General features: G+C 56.0%; 2 protein-coding genes and 1 non-coding gene across 15 annotated transcripts in view; 2 read left to right on the top strand and 1 right to left on the bottom strand.

The window, feature by feature from the left end:
* The window catches only part of HDAC5 (histone deacetylase 5), a 34,223-nt gene extending 25,586 nt beyond the window's left edge, over positions 1 to 8,637 (top strand). For 5 of the 11 annotated variants that reach the window (XM_059670335.1, XM_059670334.1, XM_059670329.1 and 2 more), the window contains 16 exons: positions 698 to 909; positions 1,176 to 1,475; positions 2,164 to 2,329; positions 3,186 to 3,319; positions 3,657 to 3,777; positions 4,245 to 4,294; positions 4,453 to 4,560; positions 4,975 to 5,030; positions 5,161 to 5,248; positions 6,381 to 6,500; positions 6,755 to 6,852; positions 7,021 to 7,139; positions 7,655 to 7,788; positions 8,056 to 8,140; positions 8,275 to 8,440; positions 8,518 to 8,637. In XM_059670335.1, coding sequence (XP_059526318.1) covers positions 698 to 909; positions 1,176 to 1,475; positions 2,164 to 2,329; positions 3,186 to 3,319; positions 3,657 to 3,777; positions 4,245 to 4,294; positions 4,453 to 4,560; positions 4,975 to 5,030; positions 5,161 to 5,248; positions 6,381 to 6,500; positions 6,755 to 6,852; positions 7,021 to 7,139; positions 7,655 to 7,788; positions 8,056 to 8,140; positions 8,275 to 8,440; positions 8,518 to 8,557 — 1,997 coding nt within the window. In that variant the 3' untranslated portion in view covers positions 8,558 to 8,637. Of the gene's footprint in view, positions 1 to 697; positions 910 to 1,175; positions 1,476 to 2,163; positions 2,330 to 3,185; positions 3,320 to 3,656; positions 3,778 to 4,244; positions 4,295 to 4,452; positions 4,561 to 4,974; positions 5,031 to 5,160; positions 5,249 to 6,380; positions 6,501 to 6,754; positions 6,853 to 7,020; positions 7,140 to 7,654; positions 7,789 to 8,055; positions 8,141 to 8,274; positions 8,441 to 8,517 lie in introns of those variants that run through there. The other 6 variants (XM_059670332.1, XM_059670336.1, XR_009449249.1 and 3 more) reach the window with 6 other exon arrangements.
* Positions 8,638 to 10,550: 1,913 nt separating this feature from the next.
* Positions 10,551 to 16,691, bottom strand: G6PC3 (glucose-6-phosphatase catalytic subunit 3). 3 transcript variants are annotated; one of them, XM_059670340.1, is made up of 7 exons: positions 16,573 to 16,691; positions 16,166 to 16,389; positions 13,334 to 13,440; positions 12,852 to 12,942; positions 11,713 to 11,831; positions 11,434 to 11,575; positions 10,551 to 11,194 (listed from the first exon to the last, which is right to left on the bottom strand). In XM_059670340.1, exons 2-7 carry the CDS (start codon positions 16,381 to 16,383, stop codon positions 10,831 to 10,833), a joined length of 1,041 nt encoding a protein of 346 aa, XP_059526323.1. In that variant the 5' UTR covers positions 16,384 to 16,389; positions 16,573 to 16,691; the 3' UTR covers positions 10,551 to 10,830. The 3 variants fall into 3 exon arrangements, with proteins under 3 accessions (XP_059526323.1, XP_059526322.1, XP_059526324.1); XM_059670339.1 differs by lacking the exon at positions 16,573 to 16,691 and having other exon boundaries at positions 16,166 to 16,506; XM_059670341.1 differs by lacking the exons at positions 11,713 to 11,831; positions 16,573 to 16,691 and having other exon boundaries at positions 11,015 to 11,194; positions 16,166 to 16,508.
* Positions 15,338 to 15,528, top strand: LOC132219492 (U2 spliceosomal RNA). Its single transcript, XR_009449492.1, has one exon. It is a non-coding gene; the product is annotated as a U2 spliceosomal RNA (small nuclear RNA).
* Positions 16,692 to 17,547: the final 856 nt, after the last annotated feature.

Raw genomic sequence — 17,547 nt, 5'->3', positions numbered from 1 at the left:
TTTAGTTTTCCGGTAGCCGCATTAAGACATATAAAAAGAAACAGGTGGAATTAATTTTAATAATATATTTAACTCACTGTATCTACAATATTATTTCAACATATAGTCAATACAAAGAGTTACCAGTGAGATGTTTTAGTTTGTGTTTTACACTCTCCTGAAACCTGTGTGTGTTTCACACTCGGAGCACATCTCAGTTTAGACAGGCCACAGTTCCAGTGCTCACGTGTGGCTGGCAGCTGTGGGATTGGACAGCACAGCTTTGGACAGTCAGCCCTTAAGTAGCCAGTGGCATCAGAAGAGGTTCTGCTTAAAAGACACGTGGTCCTGGCTCCCTGGCTCCCAGGCTCCCAGCCCAGGATCCGTGCTCACGAGCAGGGAGGTCTTGTAGATGGGAAGAACTAGTCGTCGTTTTCACTCACATGGAGGGCCCAAGACTGTATATGCAAACATGAGTGAATCAAAGGGAGAGAATGGAGAATCCAGGGAGGCTTGCTGGAGGCAGTGGCTCTTAGCTGTGCGACTGTTTAATGATGGGGAGGAGGAAGAATGGGGCTCAGATTTGGGGGCAGGGTGCTCCAGGCCCCTCCACAGTTTTTCCTGAGTGCATAGGTGGTGGTGTTTTAGGATAGGGAGGGTCTTGGGATGGGATGAGGGGCCTGACAATAATGGTCGCTACCCTCCCTGCACCTGACAGTGCCGCTCCACGGGCAGTCCCCACTGGTGACGGGTGAGCGAGTGGCTACCAGCATGCGGACGGTGGGCAAGCTCCCGAGGCACCGGCCCCTGAGCCGCACTCAGTCCTCGCCGCTACCCCAGAGCCCCCAGGCCCTGCAGCAGCTGGTCATGCAGCAGCAGCACCAGCAGTTCCTGGAGAAGCAGAAGCAGCAGCAGCTGCAGCTGGGCAAGGTGAGCCGGGAGAAGCGAATGTGCAGGGCTGTGCTGGGGGCAGGACCAGGCTGACAGGAAGGGAGAGGGAGCTGACACCCTAGGCCGCTCCCTGCTGCCATATCTGCTCAGAGGAGCCACCTTGCCTTTTTCTAATTCACATAGCTCTGTAAGGGCTGGGTGGCTGCAGGGGGGAGGGGAGGGAAGGATTGGCCCTCCTGGGCCACAGATTGCACGGCTGCTCCCCCTCCCAGCGGATGCGCGCTCTCTGCTCTGCACCCTCCCAGATCCTCACGAAGACTGGGGAGCTGCCTCGACAGCCCACCACCCACCCCGAGGAGACAGAAGAGGAGCTCACAGAGCAGCAGGAGGCCTTGCTGGGGGAGGGAGCCCTCACCATACCCCGAGAAGGCTCCACGGAGAGTGAGAGCACGCAGGAGGACCTGGAGGAGGAGGAAGGGGAGGAGGAAGAGGAGGAGGAGGATGAGGAGGAGGAGGAGGACTGCATCCAGGTCAAGGATGAGGAGGGCGAGAGTGGCGCTGAGGAGGGACCTGACTTGGAGGAGTCCAGAACTGGTTACAAAAAGGTGCCCCCTCCCCCAGGCCTTGATCACCATCCCTCTGTCCTTCCTCCTCTCCACCCTGTCTTCCCCTCTCCCAGTCTGCAGTGCCAGGCTGTGCAGGGCCAGCTTTCTGAAGAGAGCAAAAAGAGAGTAGGAAAAGACAAGGAGCTGTGGAAGGGAGGGACTGCTGGTGTTGGTCTCAGGGCTGGCAATACCAGCCGCCAACCCCTCCCTGCCTCTGTCTGTGATCGCCCCCGCCTGTCTGCTTGTGTGTGTGTTTGTACGTATGTGGCTGTATCTGCATTTCTGCCTGCGTAGGATCGGTTGTGCGCTGGTCCCTGTGCGTGCATGTGTGCGTGTGTACACACACACCCTCACTGTTACTACAGTGTGCCCTGTGCCTAGTGCGCACTTCATTCATTGCGGCCACAGCTGAGCCCTCGGGGCCTGACTCATCCCACCCCTCCCACACACTTACCTCAATGCTACTCTGGCGTGACTCATCACTGTCCTCCCATCCCTCCCCTTCTCCTGGGAGAGGAGACAATGAAGGCTAGAGTTTCTTCTGTTCTTGGAGGGAGGGGGCGGGGGGGGGGGAGAAGGTTTAGAAGGGCTGGCTTGGGGACCCTCCTGGAGGCCCCAGGATACCTGTCCTCGCATCTGTCTCAGGCTAAGCCTCACCTAGGCTCCCTCCTACTTTCCTCCTTCCCAGGTATTCTCAGATGCCCAGCAGCTGCAGCCACTACAGGTGTACCAGGCACCCCTCAGCCTGTCCACTGTGCCCCACCAGGCCCTGGGCCGAACCCAGTCCTCACCTGCTGCTCCTGGGGGCATGAAGAGCCCCCCAGACCAGCCCACCAAGCACCTCTTCACCACAGGTGAGCCCCACTACTGCCGACTGTCCTTCCTCCTTGTGCCAGGGGCCTGTGCATGGCATTCAGCCTGGTGGGAATCCTGAAGAGATACAGTCCCTGCCCTGAGGGATTGCCAGGGCCCCTCAGAGTGCCCTGCAGGGAGGGAAAACAGGCCTTCGTCCTCTCCCTGTGCGCCACCAGCCACCTGTGGTAGTGGGGGCATCCCCTGCCCCACTGCGAGGGAGCGTGGTGATCCCCTGCCCCTACCCACTGGGGCCGCGTCTTTTTCAGGGCCCCCACTCACTATTGCTGAGGGACCCCCTGATTTTGTGCTATCACCGCACAAGCCCTCCAGTGGGTGGAGAGTGCCCACGGTCTCAGTCGGATCCTGCCCTTCCAGCTTCCCCTGTCTCCCTGTGAGGGCAAGAGTGAGGCCTCTGTCCATTCTAGAAAACCCTTCCACTTGACGCCGCCCTGTGCTGGGGCCACCGATACCTGAGGATGGTCTCACCTTTATATTGACTATATGTTGAAATGATAATAATGGCTACAGGTGGGGAGTGGGGTCGGGGGAGCAGCACACAGGGGCTGTGACAGGAGTGGGGAAAGGAGGCTGTGCCATGAGGGTACGGTGCTAGGGGCATAGTGGGCAGAGATAAAATCCAGTGGGGGTGTCAAGGGCGGCCTCGTTGAGGTTTGAGGAGCAGGAGGTTTGGACAGGCAGTCACGGAGGAAAAAACTTCAGGAGGAGAGAAGGAGTGGGTGTGTGGGAGGGTGGCGGGGTGGGCTGGGAGAGCTCAATGAGCTCTTCTGCGGATTGCGGTGGCCAGGATCACATGGCCCAGGGCAGAGCTGACGGGCAGGTATGTCTCTGGCTCAGGCGTGGTTTATGACACATTCATGCTGAAGCACCAGTGCATGTGCGGAAACACACACGTGCACCCCGAGCATGCCGGCCGGATCCAGAGCATCTGGTCCCGGCTGCAGGAGACGGGCCTGCTCAGCAAGTGTGAGGTAAGGGAGCCCCTCCTTCCTTCAGCCCCCAACTCAAACCCAGCGAAGGCCTTTTTGTCTCCCTGTTGGTGAAGCCTCTTTCCGTGTCTCTGTACAACCCCTGACCTCAGGGCCAGCCCCCCCATCCCTCACAGCCTGTTTTCCCCTATGGCCCCCCACTGAAGCGGGGAGGGTCGGTCCCCAGGGGCGGGGGGCAGGTTATATTTTCTCAAAAGCCTTTGGATCTCCTGAGGTCAGAAGTGGCTCCATGTGCCCCAGGCTGTGGTGCGGAGAGCGGGTCTGGGCTTCAGGGAGAGCTGGCCCTTCATGCCACCCTTCTCCTCACCTCCCCTGCCAGCGGATCCGCGGTCGGAAAGCCACGCTGGACGAGATTCAGACGGTGCACTCTGAGTACCATACCCTGCTCTATGGGACCAGCCCCCTCAACCGACAGAAGCTGGACAGCAAGAAGTTGCTTGGTGAGTCAGCAGGCTGATGGGCAGGTGTGGGCCAGGCCTTGTCCGCTGCCTGGGTGGGAGAGGGGGCTGTCAGGAAAACTGCTCGGCCAGGGTAGGCAAGTGGGTCCTATTGAGCACAGGTCATCCCCAAGGCAGAGGTGGGACAGTGCCGTATTGCATGCCTCCAAGGGACTCCGTTCACGTAGAATATGACATCAGAGCATGCTGGTGGGAGTGCATTGCAGAGTGGAAGGTGAGGGGTCAGGCTTGGTGATGGGGGAGTGTTTTGCTCTTCTGCCCCTTTCTCCCCGCTGTCTGCCCCAGAGGCAGGATGTACCCCCAGAACAGGGCACAGACATCTCTCAACTGGTAGGGGCTGCAGAAGCCTGTCGTGTGCTTGGGTCTTTTTCTGTGACTGAGCTCACTGCCCTTGCACACCCCAACCTACAGCCTTGGCAGTGGAGTAGCTCTGTTTCTCTTCCCTGCAGGCCCCATCAGCCAGAAGATGTATGCCATGCTGCCTTGTGGGGGTATCGGGGTGAGTAGGGCACCTACCGGTGGGGGTTGGTCATTGGTTCTCCCAATTTTGGTCCCTCCCTCCTGCCCAACATAGCTGCTGGCTGTCCAAGTGCCCATCCCCATTCTTGCCCTCCCCCTGCAGGGGGCACGCTGAAGCCTGCTCTCCTGCCCCTGCAGGTGGACAGTGACACTGTCTGGAATGAGATGCACTCCTCCAGTGCCGTGCGCATGGCGGTGGGCTGCCTGGTGGAGCTGGCTTTCAAGGTGGCAGCTGGAGAACTTAAGGTGAGTACTGGCAGGGGGAGCTAAGCACTGCTTGGCTTGGTCTTGTATCCTCGGGAGCCGAGAATGGGGCAGCCTTAGCTTTCCCTTCAGGAAGGCATGGTCCTTTGCAACCTCAACTTTCAGGTGCCAGAGTGGGGGGGAGGTGACAGTTCTAAGGCCAGCTGGGGGATGAGGGGTAAAGAGGGACCAACAAAGTGGCACTAGTGTCTGGTGCTCTCATGGGCATCTCAAGAGCTGGGATGGTCTGCCTGTCTGCCCACGTGGCCCACAGCTGGCCACAGGTGTGTATGATACATGTTTCTGACCTGTTTTCTTCCCTGCTTGGCTTATGTTTCTGTCTTTCTGTGGCCACCCCTCTGTGGCCACCTTGCCTGCCTGTCTCTTATCTCTATCCCCCTGTCTGCACCTTTTCAGAATGGATTTGCCATCATCCGGCCCCCAGGACACCATGCTGAGGAATCCACAGCCATGTGAGTGCCACCCCAGCCCTGCACTAGACCTGCAGTCCTCACCCCTTTTCCCCCTCACCAAGGTGATGCATGTATCCTGCTCATGGAGCAAACCACTGACCTCCCCGCCCTTTTCTCCCCCTTCCCTCAGGGGATTCTGCTTCTTCAACTCCGTAGCCATCACAACCAAACTCTTGCAGCAGAAGCTGAATGTGGGCAAGGTTCTCATCGTGGACTGGGTAAGCAGTGAGCTGCCGGGGCCAGGGTCACCCTTCAGGAAGCCCCCACCCAACCCTGCCTCCTCCTCCTTGGGTGCCCATGCTGGAGCTGGGCCTGATGGCTTACTTTACATCTTCCACCTGGAGCATTAGCCCAACCCTCCATTTCCTTGGGACTCCCTCCTCACTAGGAGACTCGAAAGTGGTTTTAGCCGCTGGTCCATCTTGGCCCCCACCTTGCAGCTTCAAGTAACTGAAAGGACTTCCTACCTTAAACCGTAGAGACCAATACCACCGTAATATCACGGCACAGTGTCCTCACGCCACCTAATGTAGGAAGGAAGAATTAGGACGTCCATTTCTATACATGGAGACACTGAGCTGTTGGGTGACTTACCCAACCAAGGTCGCTTATTTGGGGAGTTTGCTACTGGGTTTCAAATTAGGCCTTCTGACCCCAACACTTGTACTCTTGCTCCTACACAGTGCTTCTCAAACCTTGTCTCTTTTGGCAGAGGGAAAGGCACCCACCACTCCCTGTGAGCTGGGGAAGTGGCCATGAGCAATCCTCATCAAGGGTGACATCTCTTTGAAGACCAACTTTGGCTTAAAAATTGTTAATGTTGGATTTTTCTTCAGAATGTATCTGTGTGTTTTTTAAAAATATATATTTTTATTGATTTCAGAGAGGAAGGGAGAGAGAGAGAGAAACATCAATGAGAGAGAATCATTTGATTGGCTGCCTCCTGCACACCCCGCGCTGGGAATCCATCCTGCAACCCGGGCATGTGCCCTGACCGGGAATCGGACCATGACCTGGTTCACAGGTCAATGCTCAACCACTGAGCCATGTGGGTTGCGCTATATCTATTTGTTTTCCAATGCATACTAGCCTTAACGTTGCCCTCCACACTGTTGTATAGAATGGGCCCTCGGGGAGAGTAGCCACATCGCCTCATGGCTTTGCATCTACTCTGTACAGATCCCGGTTAGAGAAGCATGAGGTGATACTGTTGTGAACAGAACGCAGATGCCCTGTAGCTAGTGGTGGGCTGTACCCCAGGCTCCATATTCGGGGGGGAGGGGTGACAAGTGGAATTTTTACCTTTGGGAGCCCGGGCCATTTTCCGGATGCTTTCACTCCTCCCACTAGGACATTCACCATGGCAACGGCACCCAGCAAGCGTTCTACAATGACCCCTCCGTGCTCTACATCTCCCTGCATCGCTATGACAATGGGAACTTCTTTCCAGGCTCCGGGGCTCCTGAAGAGGTACAGCTCCTGGGCCCAAATGTGGGGCCCCTTGGGGAGGTAGCAGAACGGGACCTGGCAGGGAGTCCTGGAGGCCCTTGGTGGTGCTGGTACCTGGGGAGTCTGGGCTCCTAGTGGGAGGACCACACCGGCCAACTGCCCTTCCATGCAGAGCAGAGGTCAGTGGAGTGAGGGCTGGAGGTAGGGCTGAGGGTGGGGGCAACTTCTGGGATCCCTAGGCAGTGAGAATAACCCCTCCCCCACCGTGCTGCCAGGTTGGCGGAGGGCCGGGCATGGGGTACAATGTGAACGTGGCATGGACGGGAGGTGTGGACCCCCCCATCGGAGACGTGGAATACCTGACAGCCTTCAGGTGAAGACTGAGAAGGGCCAAGGGAGGGGTGGGAGCCCCCGGGCCCTGCCGTGGGAGGGGTAGAGACACTCAGTTTGGTGTAGGTGGAGGGGGTTGTCTTGGGGGGCACAGTGGGGCGAGGCCTGGCTCAGCCTCCTGCCAGGGTCAGCTTGGGCCCTCCCTTTGCAGGACAGTGGTGATGCCCATTGCCCACGAGTTCTCACCTGACATGGTCCTAGTCTCCGCCGGGTTTGATGCTGTTGAGGGACACCTGTCTCCGCTGGGTGGCTACTCTGTCACCGCCAGATGTGAGCCTGCTGGGGATAAAGGGAGGCTGTGGGGCAGTAAGGATGGGGCCAAGTGGGGGTGTGGAGCAGGTATAGACTGATACTGCACAGGTGGGAGGAGAGCTGGGGCAGGGCCAAGACTTGCAATAATCCTGGCAGTGCCCCTAGACTCCCTCTGCCAGTCCTGGCCTTGAGAGGCAAGCAAGGAGGGAGGGGGGGAATAGCAGGGGTGTATCTCCTCCCGGAGTCCTCGGCGTGGAGCTTGTTGATCCATCCTCTCTCAGTGGTGTTCTTTAAAGGACACCTGATTGCATTTTTTAAGCTTGTCTGTTACGTTTTGTCTTTAATGGAGCATTCAGCCCATTGGCATTACGTTTTATTATTGATACACACACACATTTGAGTTTAAGGCTTCCATCTTATTTTGTGCTGTTTGTCCCACTTCTTGTTTCTGTTTCTCTCCTTTCTGACCTTCTCTTGAATTCTTTTTTTTTTTTTTTTTTTACCATTTCATCTCTCTTCACTCATCCCTAAAGGTTTTGGCCACTTGACCAGGCAGCTGATGACATTGGCAGGGGGCCGGGTGGTGCTGGCCCTGGAGGGAGGCCACGACTTGACCGCCATCTGTGATGCCTCTGAGGCCTGTGTCTCGGCTCTGCTCAGCGTGGAGGTGAGGGGTGGAGGGAGGGGCTGGGGGTGTGGGCCAGTAGGCCAGCGTTGGAGAGGCTGGGAGGAAGGGCCCCTTCCTGGGTCACGGCAGTACCGAGGGCCCTTGGGAAGGTTTCCTGGGTCCTGAGGACAGCTAGAGGCCAGGAAGAACTTTCTGAGTGGGGTTCCTCCTATCCTGAGAGATGTCTGAGGCTGAATGGGGTGGTTAGAAGGTGCAGGCACCACCACCCATTCCCCACCCTAAGCCTTCTCTTCTTTCTACTGCCAGCTACAGCCCTTGGATGAGACAGTCTTACAGCAAAAGCCCAACATCAACGCAGTGGCCACGCTAGAGAAAGTCATCGAGATCCAGAGTACGTGGGGACAAGTGGAGGGGCTCAGACCTTACCAGCGGGGCGGAGCTGAGGGGTGTGCCAGGGCTGGGGCTGAACAAACTCATAGGGCGGTTTTTGCCCTCCCTGACCTCCTGCGCGTCTCTCACCCACAGGCAAACACTGGAGTTGTGTGCAGAGGTTTGCTGCTGGTCTGGGTCGTTCCCTGCGGGAGGCCCAGGCCGGGGAGACGGAGGAGGCCGAGACAGTGAGCGCCATGGCCTTGCTGTCCGTGGGGGCCGAGCAGGCCCAGGCTGCGGCAGCCAGGGAGCACAGCCCCAGGTGAGGCTCCTCCCACCTCTGCCCTCCCCCACGCTGAGGACCCCACTCAGTGCCCCTCCATGTGCTTGTCCCCACAGGCCAGCAGAGGAACCTATGGAGCAGGAGCCTGCCCTATGACGCCCCGGCCCCGTCCTCTGGGCTTCATCATTGTGATTTTGTTTATTTTTTCTATTAAAAACAAAAAGTCACACATTCAATGACGTGTGCCGTGTGGGTCTCTCAGCCTCGCCCCTCCTGCTCCTCTAAGCTGTCTCAGGCCCCCTCCCTGTAGCCCACCTCTCAGCTCTAGAAGTTTGCTTCCTCTGTAGGATATGGAGCTACCTTTTGCAGCCTCTCCCCATATGGTATTTAACACCCACTTTCCCAAAGTCTATCCTTTTCCCCCTTGGAGCCTGGGCCAGCTCAAGGTGGGGAGGGGCCAGATAGTACCTTTTGTTTCTGGAGTCTCCCTGAGTGAGGACGGAACAGGAAGTTTGGTGCCTTGGTCTCAGCTGACTTGGGGGGGAAATGCCTTAATTTCACCCTCCTCCTTTCTAGCCTTGGGAGGTCCTGAAGGGTCTCTCTACCGTCTAGGATGTAGAGTGGACGGGAGGTGGGCTCCTGCCCAATGATTCCCCACCCTTTTCCCCACTCTGTTGTCCTCACCATCTCTGCACAGACAGCTTTCTCCTCCGCCTTTCTCCTGGCCTCAGCACCGAAGGGAAGGCTGATGCCCTGGGATGTGGGCCTGGAGTCTGTGGGCAGGGCTGTCTTGCTTTACATTCCTTAGGGGCTATTTCCCCTTCCAGGGGCTGGAGTGGGTGGGGAGGGATGGGGCTGGAGGCCTGGGTTATGAGGGGCCTGGAAGAGCCTCAGCTCCAGGCCTGCTTTCCAACTTACTCTGTTGGCCTTCCTGCCCCTCTGCTGGCACAGACTGGGGAGGGGAAGGTGGTCCCTGCAGGGGGCACTGTAAGCTGGTGAGAGTGCCCCTGCTGTTCAGGACCAGATCTCCCTAGTCACCCAGCATGCTGCAGGCAGAGGGTTCGTGGCCCGCCTCTCTCCTGGGACCTTTTGCTCTGAAGGCTGGGGATGGTGAGAATGGGGGCTCTAGAAGGGTCAGGGCCAGAACCAGAGACACGGAAGTCTGCCCTCAGCTGGAGCTTCCATTCCGGGCCACCAGCCCAAGGAAGCTAAGATCGGAGGGGGCGCCGCCCTTTCTCTTTCCCAGAAGCCCAGCCTAGTCCCATTTTGGGGGCTGGGGCCCCACAAGGCTTCTAGGGAATGCTGTCCAGCCTATAGGAAACCAAAGATGGGAAGTGGCTCCTAGGGGGTGAGTCTTCCTCTCTCCTCCTTCCCAATACCACATACACTTTTTTTCTTCCCATCCTTGGGCCCCACCAATTTGTTTACATATTTATTACCCTGACGGGGTCTGAGCAGGGTTGAGGGAGTCAGGGGAGGGGCAGGAGTCCCACCACCATCAATCCATTGTGCACTTGTCTTACGTGTTGTGTCCTAGGTCCTCCTGGGGGATGGGGATTGGGCTGGGCTCAGTGTCAGGCCTCCCCATGCTGAGCCCCAGCTCTGGACCCCATACCTCCCATCTTCCCGTGGCTGGTCTGGTTCTCATGTAAACCCACTCCTCGCTTTGTCTCCTGGATATGGTTTCCAGTTAAAGTATTTTGTAACCCATAACATTGTGTGTCCTTGTGTAAATAAATTTGTTTCTGGCAGTGCCTTCTGGAGCCAGTGTCTCTGTCTTCTGGGCTCCCAAATGGAGCAGAGGTTCTTGTTTCCCCGCTCGGCCAAAAAAACTGCTCTTCTCTCCAGCCCCTGGACTAACCAGCTTAGGAAACAGGAGGCTGGGTGCATCTCTGTGCAGTAGGTTAAAGACAAGGTTTCACTGAAGGTAGCCACAGCACCACATAAGACCTCTCATATGGCCGAGGTGGTGATGGTGTCCAGGGCTGAAGGTCTCAAATGAATTTACAGCCTCCCCTCTCCTTTTGACTCTCTGCCTCGGTGGAAACAGGGTTGGAATGGGGTGGAGAACAGGCGGCTCAGCCAGGATCCCACGCGCGTGCACATGGACAAGTTTAGTGGACATGTACACGTAGGTAAGAGAGTCCACAAGTGTTTAAGGGCTTTATTGGGGCCACTCTGAGCCCCTCACAGTGTTGCAGGAACCCACTGGTCTTGCTCTTGCCTTTGCTTTTTGGGGACTTGGAAAGGAGGGCAGGAGGAGGGCTAGCCTTTCTGGGAAAGGGAAGGCCCTTCTTTGGCGCTAAGCCAGGTGGTGGGAGAAGTGGGAAATTCAAATGGGCAGGGCCTTTGCGGGGCTGGAAGAGGATGGGGCTGCCTCCTGGAGTGAGGAGGTCACGGAGTGTTGGCTTTGACGGAGGCACCTGAAGTCAGGAGGAGCGGATGGGCGGTGCTTCCTGGGCACTGAATGTGAGCACCACCCAGGGCACAAGGGCCAGGACCAGGCACGGCCAGAGGGTGTATTTGAGGAAATTGAAGATGTAGAAAAGGCTGATCTGAGGTGGGGAGCCCAGCCAATTCAGGGGTCCCAGCAGCCCCATGGCCAACAGAAGGCAGGCCATCTTCTGTCCGTTTCCCAGGTGTGCTCGCCGCACTGGGGCATAGCAGGGAGAGTGGAGAGCGATGCCCAGACCCAGGGCGGCCCCTGAATCACGGCTCAGAGAGGCAAAGGGCCGGCTGTCCATGTGCACCCACTCAGGCCGCTCACACCACTTGGAGGCTAGGCTGATGGACCTGTTGGGAGGAAAAGTCTTTGCCAGGAGAGATATCCCCTAGCCTAGAACCTAGAGAGCCAATGGCTCTCATCCCCATTGGGGCCGGCTCCACCCCCGTATTCTTCTGAGACCCCAGGACAGTCTATGTTTGTGAATAGGTACTGTGGCCTTTCTTAGTATAGTGAACCAGAGACCCACCAGGCAGGTACAGGCAAGGCAGGACAGGCCAGCCTGCCCAGGCTTTAAAGCAGGACTTACCATGAAAGATCCAGGCCCAGTGTAAAGAGGATCCAATAGATGAGGCTGGCACCCAGCAAGAGGCCCAGAGAAGTCAACCCGTAGAAGCTTAGCTCCCGCTGTGCGGGCACCCGGGGGGTCATCAGCCAGCCCAGGACCGCACCTGAAGGGTGGGGTGACAGCAGCTTCAATGTGTTTGGGGACATGACCCACCCTGAGCTACAATGCAGTTTGGCAAAATAGATTGGTCTTCCCACTGCCGACAGCACCCTCTGGGCCCATCCTGTTCCAGTTGCTCACCAGTTATCAGGCCAGCCAACACCTGGTGAGGGAAATGTGCTAAGACGAAGATTCGGGACAGACCGATAGCCAGTAGGAAGGTGCAGTAAGCCAGGCTCGGCATCACCTTCACCCAGCGGCTAGAAAGAAGAGAGGCAAATGGTCTAGGGCCGTGGTAGGCAAACGGTGGCTCGCGAGCCACATGCGGCTCTTTGGCCCCTTCAGTGTGGCTCTTCCACAAAACACCATGTGTGGGCGTGCATGTACAGTGCGATTGAAACTTTGTGGCCCATGCGCAGAAGTCGGTATTTTGTGAAAGAGCCACACTGAAGGGGCCAAAGAGCTGCATGTGGCTCGCGAGCCGCGGTTTGCCGACCAGTGGTCTAGGGCAGTGGTCGGCAAATTCATTAGTCAACAGAGCCAAATATCAACAGTATAACGATTGAAATTTCTTTTGAGAGCCAAATTTTTTAAACTTAAACTATATAGGCAGGTACATTGTTATTAACTTAATTAGGGTACTCCTAAGCTGGCCTTTTCTAAAAATGTCCTCAATCTGATTGAGGTACGTTCGCTGAGGTCGACCCCTTCCAACTCTCCCATCCACACTCGTCTTGTATACTTGTTTCAGATAGACGAGTGTGGATGGGAGAGTTGGAAGGGGTCAACCTCAGCGAATGTACCTCAAAACAATGTACCGCCCCTGCTCTGGGTATCCCGCGGCCCGCCTGCGCTGCGTCTCCCGTTGCCCGACCGACCGACACCCCCCACTTCTTCTAACGCCACTTCTTCAAAATAGACTCGCTCAGGCCGAAAACCGACTTCTGCGCATGGGCCACGAAGTTTCAATCGCACTGTACGTGCGCGCCCACACGTGGTATTTTGTGGAAGAGCCACACTGAAGGGGCCAAAGAGCCGCATGTGGCTCGCGAGCCGTGGTTTGCCGACCACTGGTCTAGGGCAATGGTCGCCAACCGGTGGTGAGGTGTAAAAGTTCGGCGACCGCTGGTCTAGGGGATATCTGGATACAGTTTAGTTTCCCACAGCACAAATGCCCAGGGTCTCCAGAACTCCAGCTCCCAAGCTGTCCTGTTGCTGGGCCTTTTGGGTCCAGGGTACCATTGCCTCTGACCCCACTGGTGGGCAATGCCCAGGCGTACCTGTGGGCCCGAGTGGCCACCTGGGAAGAGATGGCTGTCATTATGGGCCAGAGGGCTGCTCCTGTGATCATGCAGTGTCCAGAAGGGCTGCCTGTGGGGGAAACAGAAGCTTGTGGTGAGAGGATGGGGGTGGAACCCAGGTGCCCCTGGTGATAGCTCAACAGAGCTACCTCCCCGTGGTGATAAGAGAACCTTTCCCCAGCACTGTCCATAGCTCCCTCCACCCTGAAGCTTTCCTCACTCACCCCTCCCTGTGGCCACTGCTCTCAGGTTTGGCTCTACTCTAAGCAAGGTGGGCAGCTGGCACACTGGCATAGGTGCTCTCCTTCCAGAATTCAACGTGGTCCTCCTAGAGCTTTTTTAATCCCTGGCCCAGTAATTGTGAGGTGGGCCTCTTAGTTGGGCCACCCTGGCTGAAAAGTACTCGAAACATTCACACGAATCCTAACTACACAAGAAAAGGGAGGTTTGAGGCTTCTTACCTGGACCAGTTTCACAAGAAGAGGGGAACTGGTGAACCTGGGCTGGGGCCTGGCGGTAATACCCAGACTCATGGACCCACCAAAATGGCCTGTCTCCAAAAAGGAACCTAGAGGAGAACAGATGCAAGATGATACTGTGCTCACATAGAGCCAGGTGGACAAGAGAGGGGCAGAACACCTGGGGGTACTCTAGAGATAGAGTCAGAAAGGGAGTCCAGGCCTAGCTAGTTTGGCTCAGTGGATAGAGTGTCAGCCTGTGGATTGAATGGTCCTGGGTTCGATTCCAGCAAAGGGCACATGCTGGATTATGGGCTTGATCCCCAGTAGAGGGCATGCAGGAAGCAGCCCATCAATGATTCTCTTTCATCATTGATGTTTCTATCTCACTCTCTCCCTTCCTCTCTGAAATCAATAAAAAAAAATTAAAAAAAGGAAAAGAAACAAAGGGAGTCCAATTCTATGCTGTTACATTGCCATGGATATTTACCTTGGAACAGGAGAAAACACACTATTTTTAAAAAAAAGTGGTAAGGAGCCCGGCTGGCATGGCTCAGTGGTTGAGCATCAACCTATGAACCAGGAGATCACGGTTCGATTCCTGGTCTGGGCACATGCCCAGGTTGTTGGCTCAATCCCCAGTGTGGGGCCTGCAGGAAGCAGCCAATCAATGATTCTCTCTCAGCATTGATGTTTCTATCTCCCTCTCTCTCTAACACCATTAAAACATATATTTTTAAAAAAGTGATAAGGAGGTAAGAGATTGTGGGGGGCGGGTGTATGCTCTGAGATGCTCAGAAGTCCTACTTTTTACCCCTCCCACTGCAGGACCAGCTCTGCTCTTCTAATCCATAGAGAGCCCAGGACCTCTCACTGGGCTCCTCGCAGAGCCTCCTGCTTCTCTCTCTTTCCATTTCCCAAATTCCAACCTGAATTGCCTCCACCTGAATTACTTAGGAGGTAAGTTTCTTGTGTCTGGAAATGGGAGTGGGGAATGGGCAGAGGAGGCCGAGGAAGAATAAGGAAGACAAAATATTCAAAATCCCCTGGCCTAGGAGATGCTTGGCTGGACCCTGTGAAATCCCACAGTGGGAAGGCTGCTGTGGCCAGAAAGGGAAGAGGTGGGAGAGCAGAAGAGAGGCTGGCAGAAAATCAAGTGCCGGGGAGGGAAGTACAGAGGGACTGCTGCTCTCCACCAAAAACCGAGCCTTGTTCACACACCAACGAGGCGCTCAATACATACTTAGCAAATGAATGGGGGTTGTGTCAAGTCGGGGGGTCATTACGAGTGTCTACCTAAGGAGGTGGTCTGATTCTCAGGGCAACAGGACTAGAGAGGAATGCTTACACAGACTCTCAGGAGGAGAGAACACAAAGCAAAGGGCAATTAGAAGAAAAGTATTAGACACTGCTTTTCCGTTTACCGTAGGGGTGAAAGCCTGGCAGAGAAGAGCACAAGGGAAGGTAACTCCAGTACCGTTATTTAGCAACACATTCCAGCCCATTCAAACGTCTCCTATGAGCCTCCCTTCCCTCTGCCAGGCTGGGGATCTGGCAACAGGGGCTGAGGTGAAGGGAGGTGCAGCTACATGCCCAGCAAGAAGTATAACAGGTGGCACAGAGGTAAGCCCCAAGAGCCCCACCCACTTGCCTAGGATTCCTGGCTTATCAGTCTGTGTGAAGAGCCTACTGGTGAATGAGTGGAAAAAAGAAGAGAAGAACGTGCTCCCTGGATGGCAGTGCTTGATGTCAGGGCTTTTCAGACTTTACACAGGAATCAAGGGCGGGGGGGGGGGGGGGGGACGGTCTTTTTAAAAATGCAGATTCTGATACAGTAGCTCTGGCCCCAGGCCTGAGGTTCTACATTTCTATCAAGTTTCCAAGGGCTCCCTATGCTGCTGGTCATGTTCTGGGGACTACACCTTACTAGTCATTGGCAAGCCCCCTCTGACCTCAGCAGTGAATGCAAAGCCAGTCACGAAGCACGCTTCTTAAAAAACGATGCCAATCGCTTCTCGGCCTTTTGGCTAAGATCAAGTGTAGTATCTGTTCTTATCAGTTTAATATCTGATACGTCCTCTATCCGAGGACATTATATTAAATGTATTTTTGGAGCAGGGAGATGGAATAGGAGCTTGCTCCGTCCACTCCACGCATCGACCCGGTATTGCAGTACCCTCGGGGAAAAAACAAAACAAAAAATGATGCCAAGCCCTAGCCGGCTTGGCCCAGTGGATAGAGCGTCGGCCTGCGGCTGAAGGGTCCCGGGTTCGATTCCGGACAAGGACACATGCCTGGGTTGCCGGCTCCTCGATCCCCAGTGGGGGGTGTGCAGGAGGCAGCCAATCAATAATTCTCTCTCATCATTGAAGTTTCTATCTCTCTCTCTCCTTCTCCCTTCCTCTCTGAAATCAATGAAGAAATATATTTTATGAAAATGATGCTAAATAAATGACTAGATGAATGAAAGTGAGTTGAGAAGCAGGACTACAGGCTGCTTAAGTCACCATAGATATTGGTTAGAATACAGATTCCCAGCCCTTCCGCTGGAGTTTCTAAACCAGTACGTCTGAGGTGGGACGGGCCATTTGCATTTTAAACACTGCCCTCAGGGGCGTTCTGATCAGGGCCTTTTGAGAAACACTGGTCTACTCTTCTGAGTATGACGGGGCGCTGAGGTCTGAATCCAAGATGGGAGGACTTAAGGCCCTGGAGTTCGCTGGTGAGGGTGGGCGGTGCGGGCCTCTGAGGCACCTGCTGAGTGGTCAGGGCTCGCGCAGGACTCCGGGCCGTGGGGGACGGGAGAGCAGGGCGCCGAGGGCTCCGCTATCTCACCACTTGCAGACGAGGTTGAGCCACTCGGTGATGAGGCTGATCCAGAGCACGGCGACGCCCACGCGGCGAGAGGCGTAGTAGGCCGCGGGGAAGAAGAAGAGGAAGAGGCTCTTGGGGTCGCCCAGAAACGTCACCCAAAGCCACACTTTCTCCAGCCAGGGCAGCTGGTTCTGTAGCGCCTCCGCCATCGCGATGCCCGCGGTCAGCACGGACTCCATGGCGACCTAGGAGCCGGGTTTGCTCTAGCGCAGAAGCCGAGGAATCCCGGCGGCTGGGCCGTGCCTACTAACCGCCGTCCAAAGCCCACCCCGGGAGACCCAGGCCCCGCCCCCTTCGCCGGCGGCCGCACAAGCCCCGCCCCCGCCCCGCCCCTGGCCGTCCCCGGCCCCCGCGAGCCCGGCCCTTGCCTGGAGCGTTTCCTCCGGCCGTCGTCTTCGGCTTTCCTTTCTACTGGGCGGCGCAGGGGACAAATCTCTGCGAAGGCGTTTCCGCAGAGCCCCACGTGGCCGCTGTTACCCGCACGTGGGCTCCGGGAGCAGAGCTGGCTACCGCTGCTGTTCCGGGTCGAGGGACTGGCTCACCGGCGCGCTCAGGGGTTTGCTTTGCTGCTTGCGAAGATGCATGTGTGATCTCCAGGGCCAGATGGCTTCCAGATCGGACCTCCCTTCTCCAGTACCGCTACCCTCCAAGGAAATTCCGAGATCTTTTGAAGAGAGTGCTGCGGACACCCTCTCCTCCGGGGCGCCAGGCATAGTCGCTAGGCGTTGGAGTGGGACCTTGAATTTACCTACATCGGCAATCAGTCCGTGACTTCTCCGCAAGCCTGTGACTCTCGGGTCCGAATTAATCCACTATTGATATGGTTTGGTGGCTGACAGATCAGCCCTTTGATTTTGAGGAGTCTTTCCTAAAGACTTGTGAATGCTTACACACAGTACTACTTCATAATTCCACGTCTACGTTTGTCTTGCCCCACCTCCTTGCATCCTCTTGCTTTCCAAAACCATGAGATAGTGTGTTGGAAGAGGGGACACACACCCACGACAAAATTAGGAATGATCTTATAGAGAAACACATACAGAAAATTGTAATCTCAGCTATTCTAGGTAATGCCCTGCATAAAGGCACCAGGGGGTTGAGGGAGGAGGCTGTGGAAGTGAGTCCTCAGTTCCTTCCTACCTCAAGCAACTTTGTTCTTGGAGAGTTTTCTGATGAGTGAATGTAAACGAGAATGCAAATCTGGGTTCTTCTTGGAAAGACATTAATTTCATGAATTAAAAAGCTGTGGGAGCCCTGGCCGGTGTGTTCAGTGGTTAGAGCGTCAGCTCACACACCGGAAGGGTCTCTGGTTCCATTCCGGGGTCAAGGGCACGTACCTGGTG

The sequence above is a fragment of the Myotis daubentonii genome, chromosome 16, assembly GCF_963259705.1.
Source record: "Myotis daubentonii chromosome 16, mMyoDau2.1, whole genome shotgun sequence".
Taxonomy (NCBI): domain Eukaryota; kingdom Metazoa; phylum Chordata; class Mammalia; order Chiroptera; family Vespertilionidae; genus Myotis; species Myotis daubentonii.
This window is presented reverse-complemented; position numbering and strand designations above follow the sequence as displayed.

Bases quoted from the DNA above. Each gene is read 5' to 3' on its own strand.
- G6PC3 (XM_059670340.1), bottom strand. From the start codon at position 16,383: ATGGAGTCCGTGCTGACCGCGGGCATCGCGATGGCGGAGGCGCTACAG. The intron at 12,943-13,333 runs GTAAGAAGCCTC...TTTCCCCCACAG, and splicing joins TTCTTGTGAAACTGGTCCAG to GCAGCCCTTCTGGACACTGC. The intron at 11,832-12,851 runs GTACGCCTGGGC...TCTTCTTTCTAG, and splicing joins GTGGCCACTCGGGCCCACAG to CCGCTGGGTGAAGGTGATGC.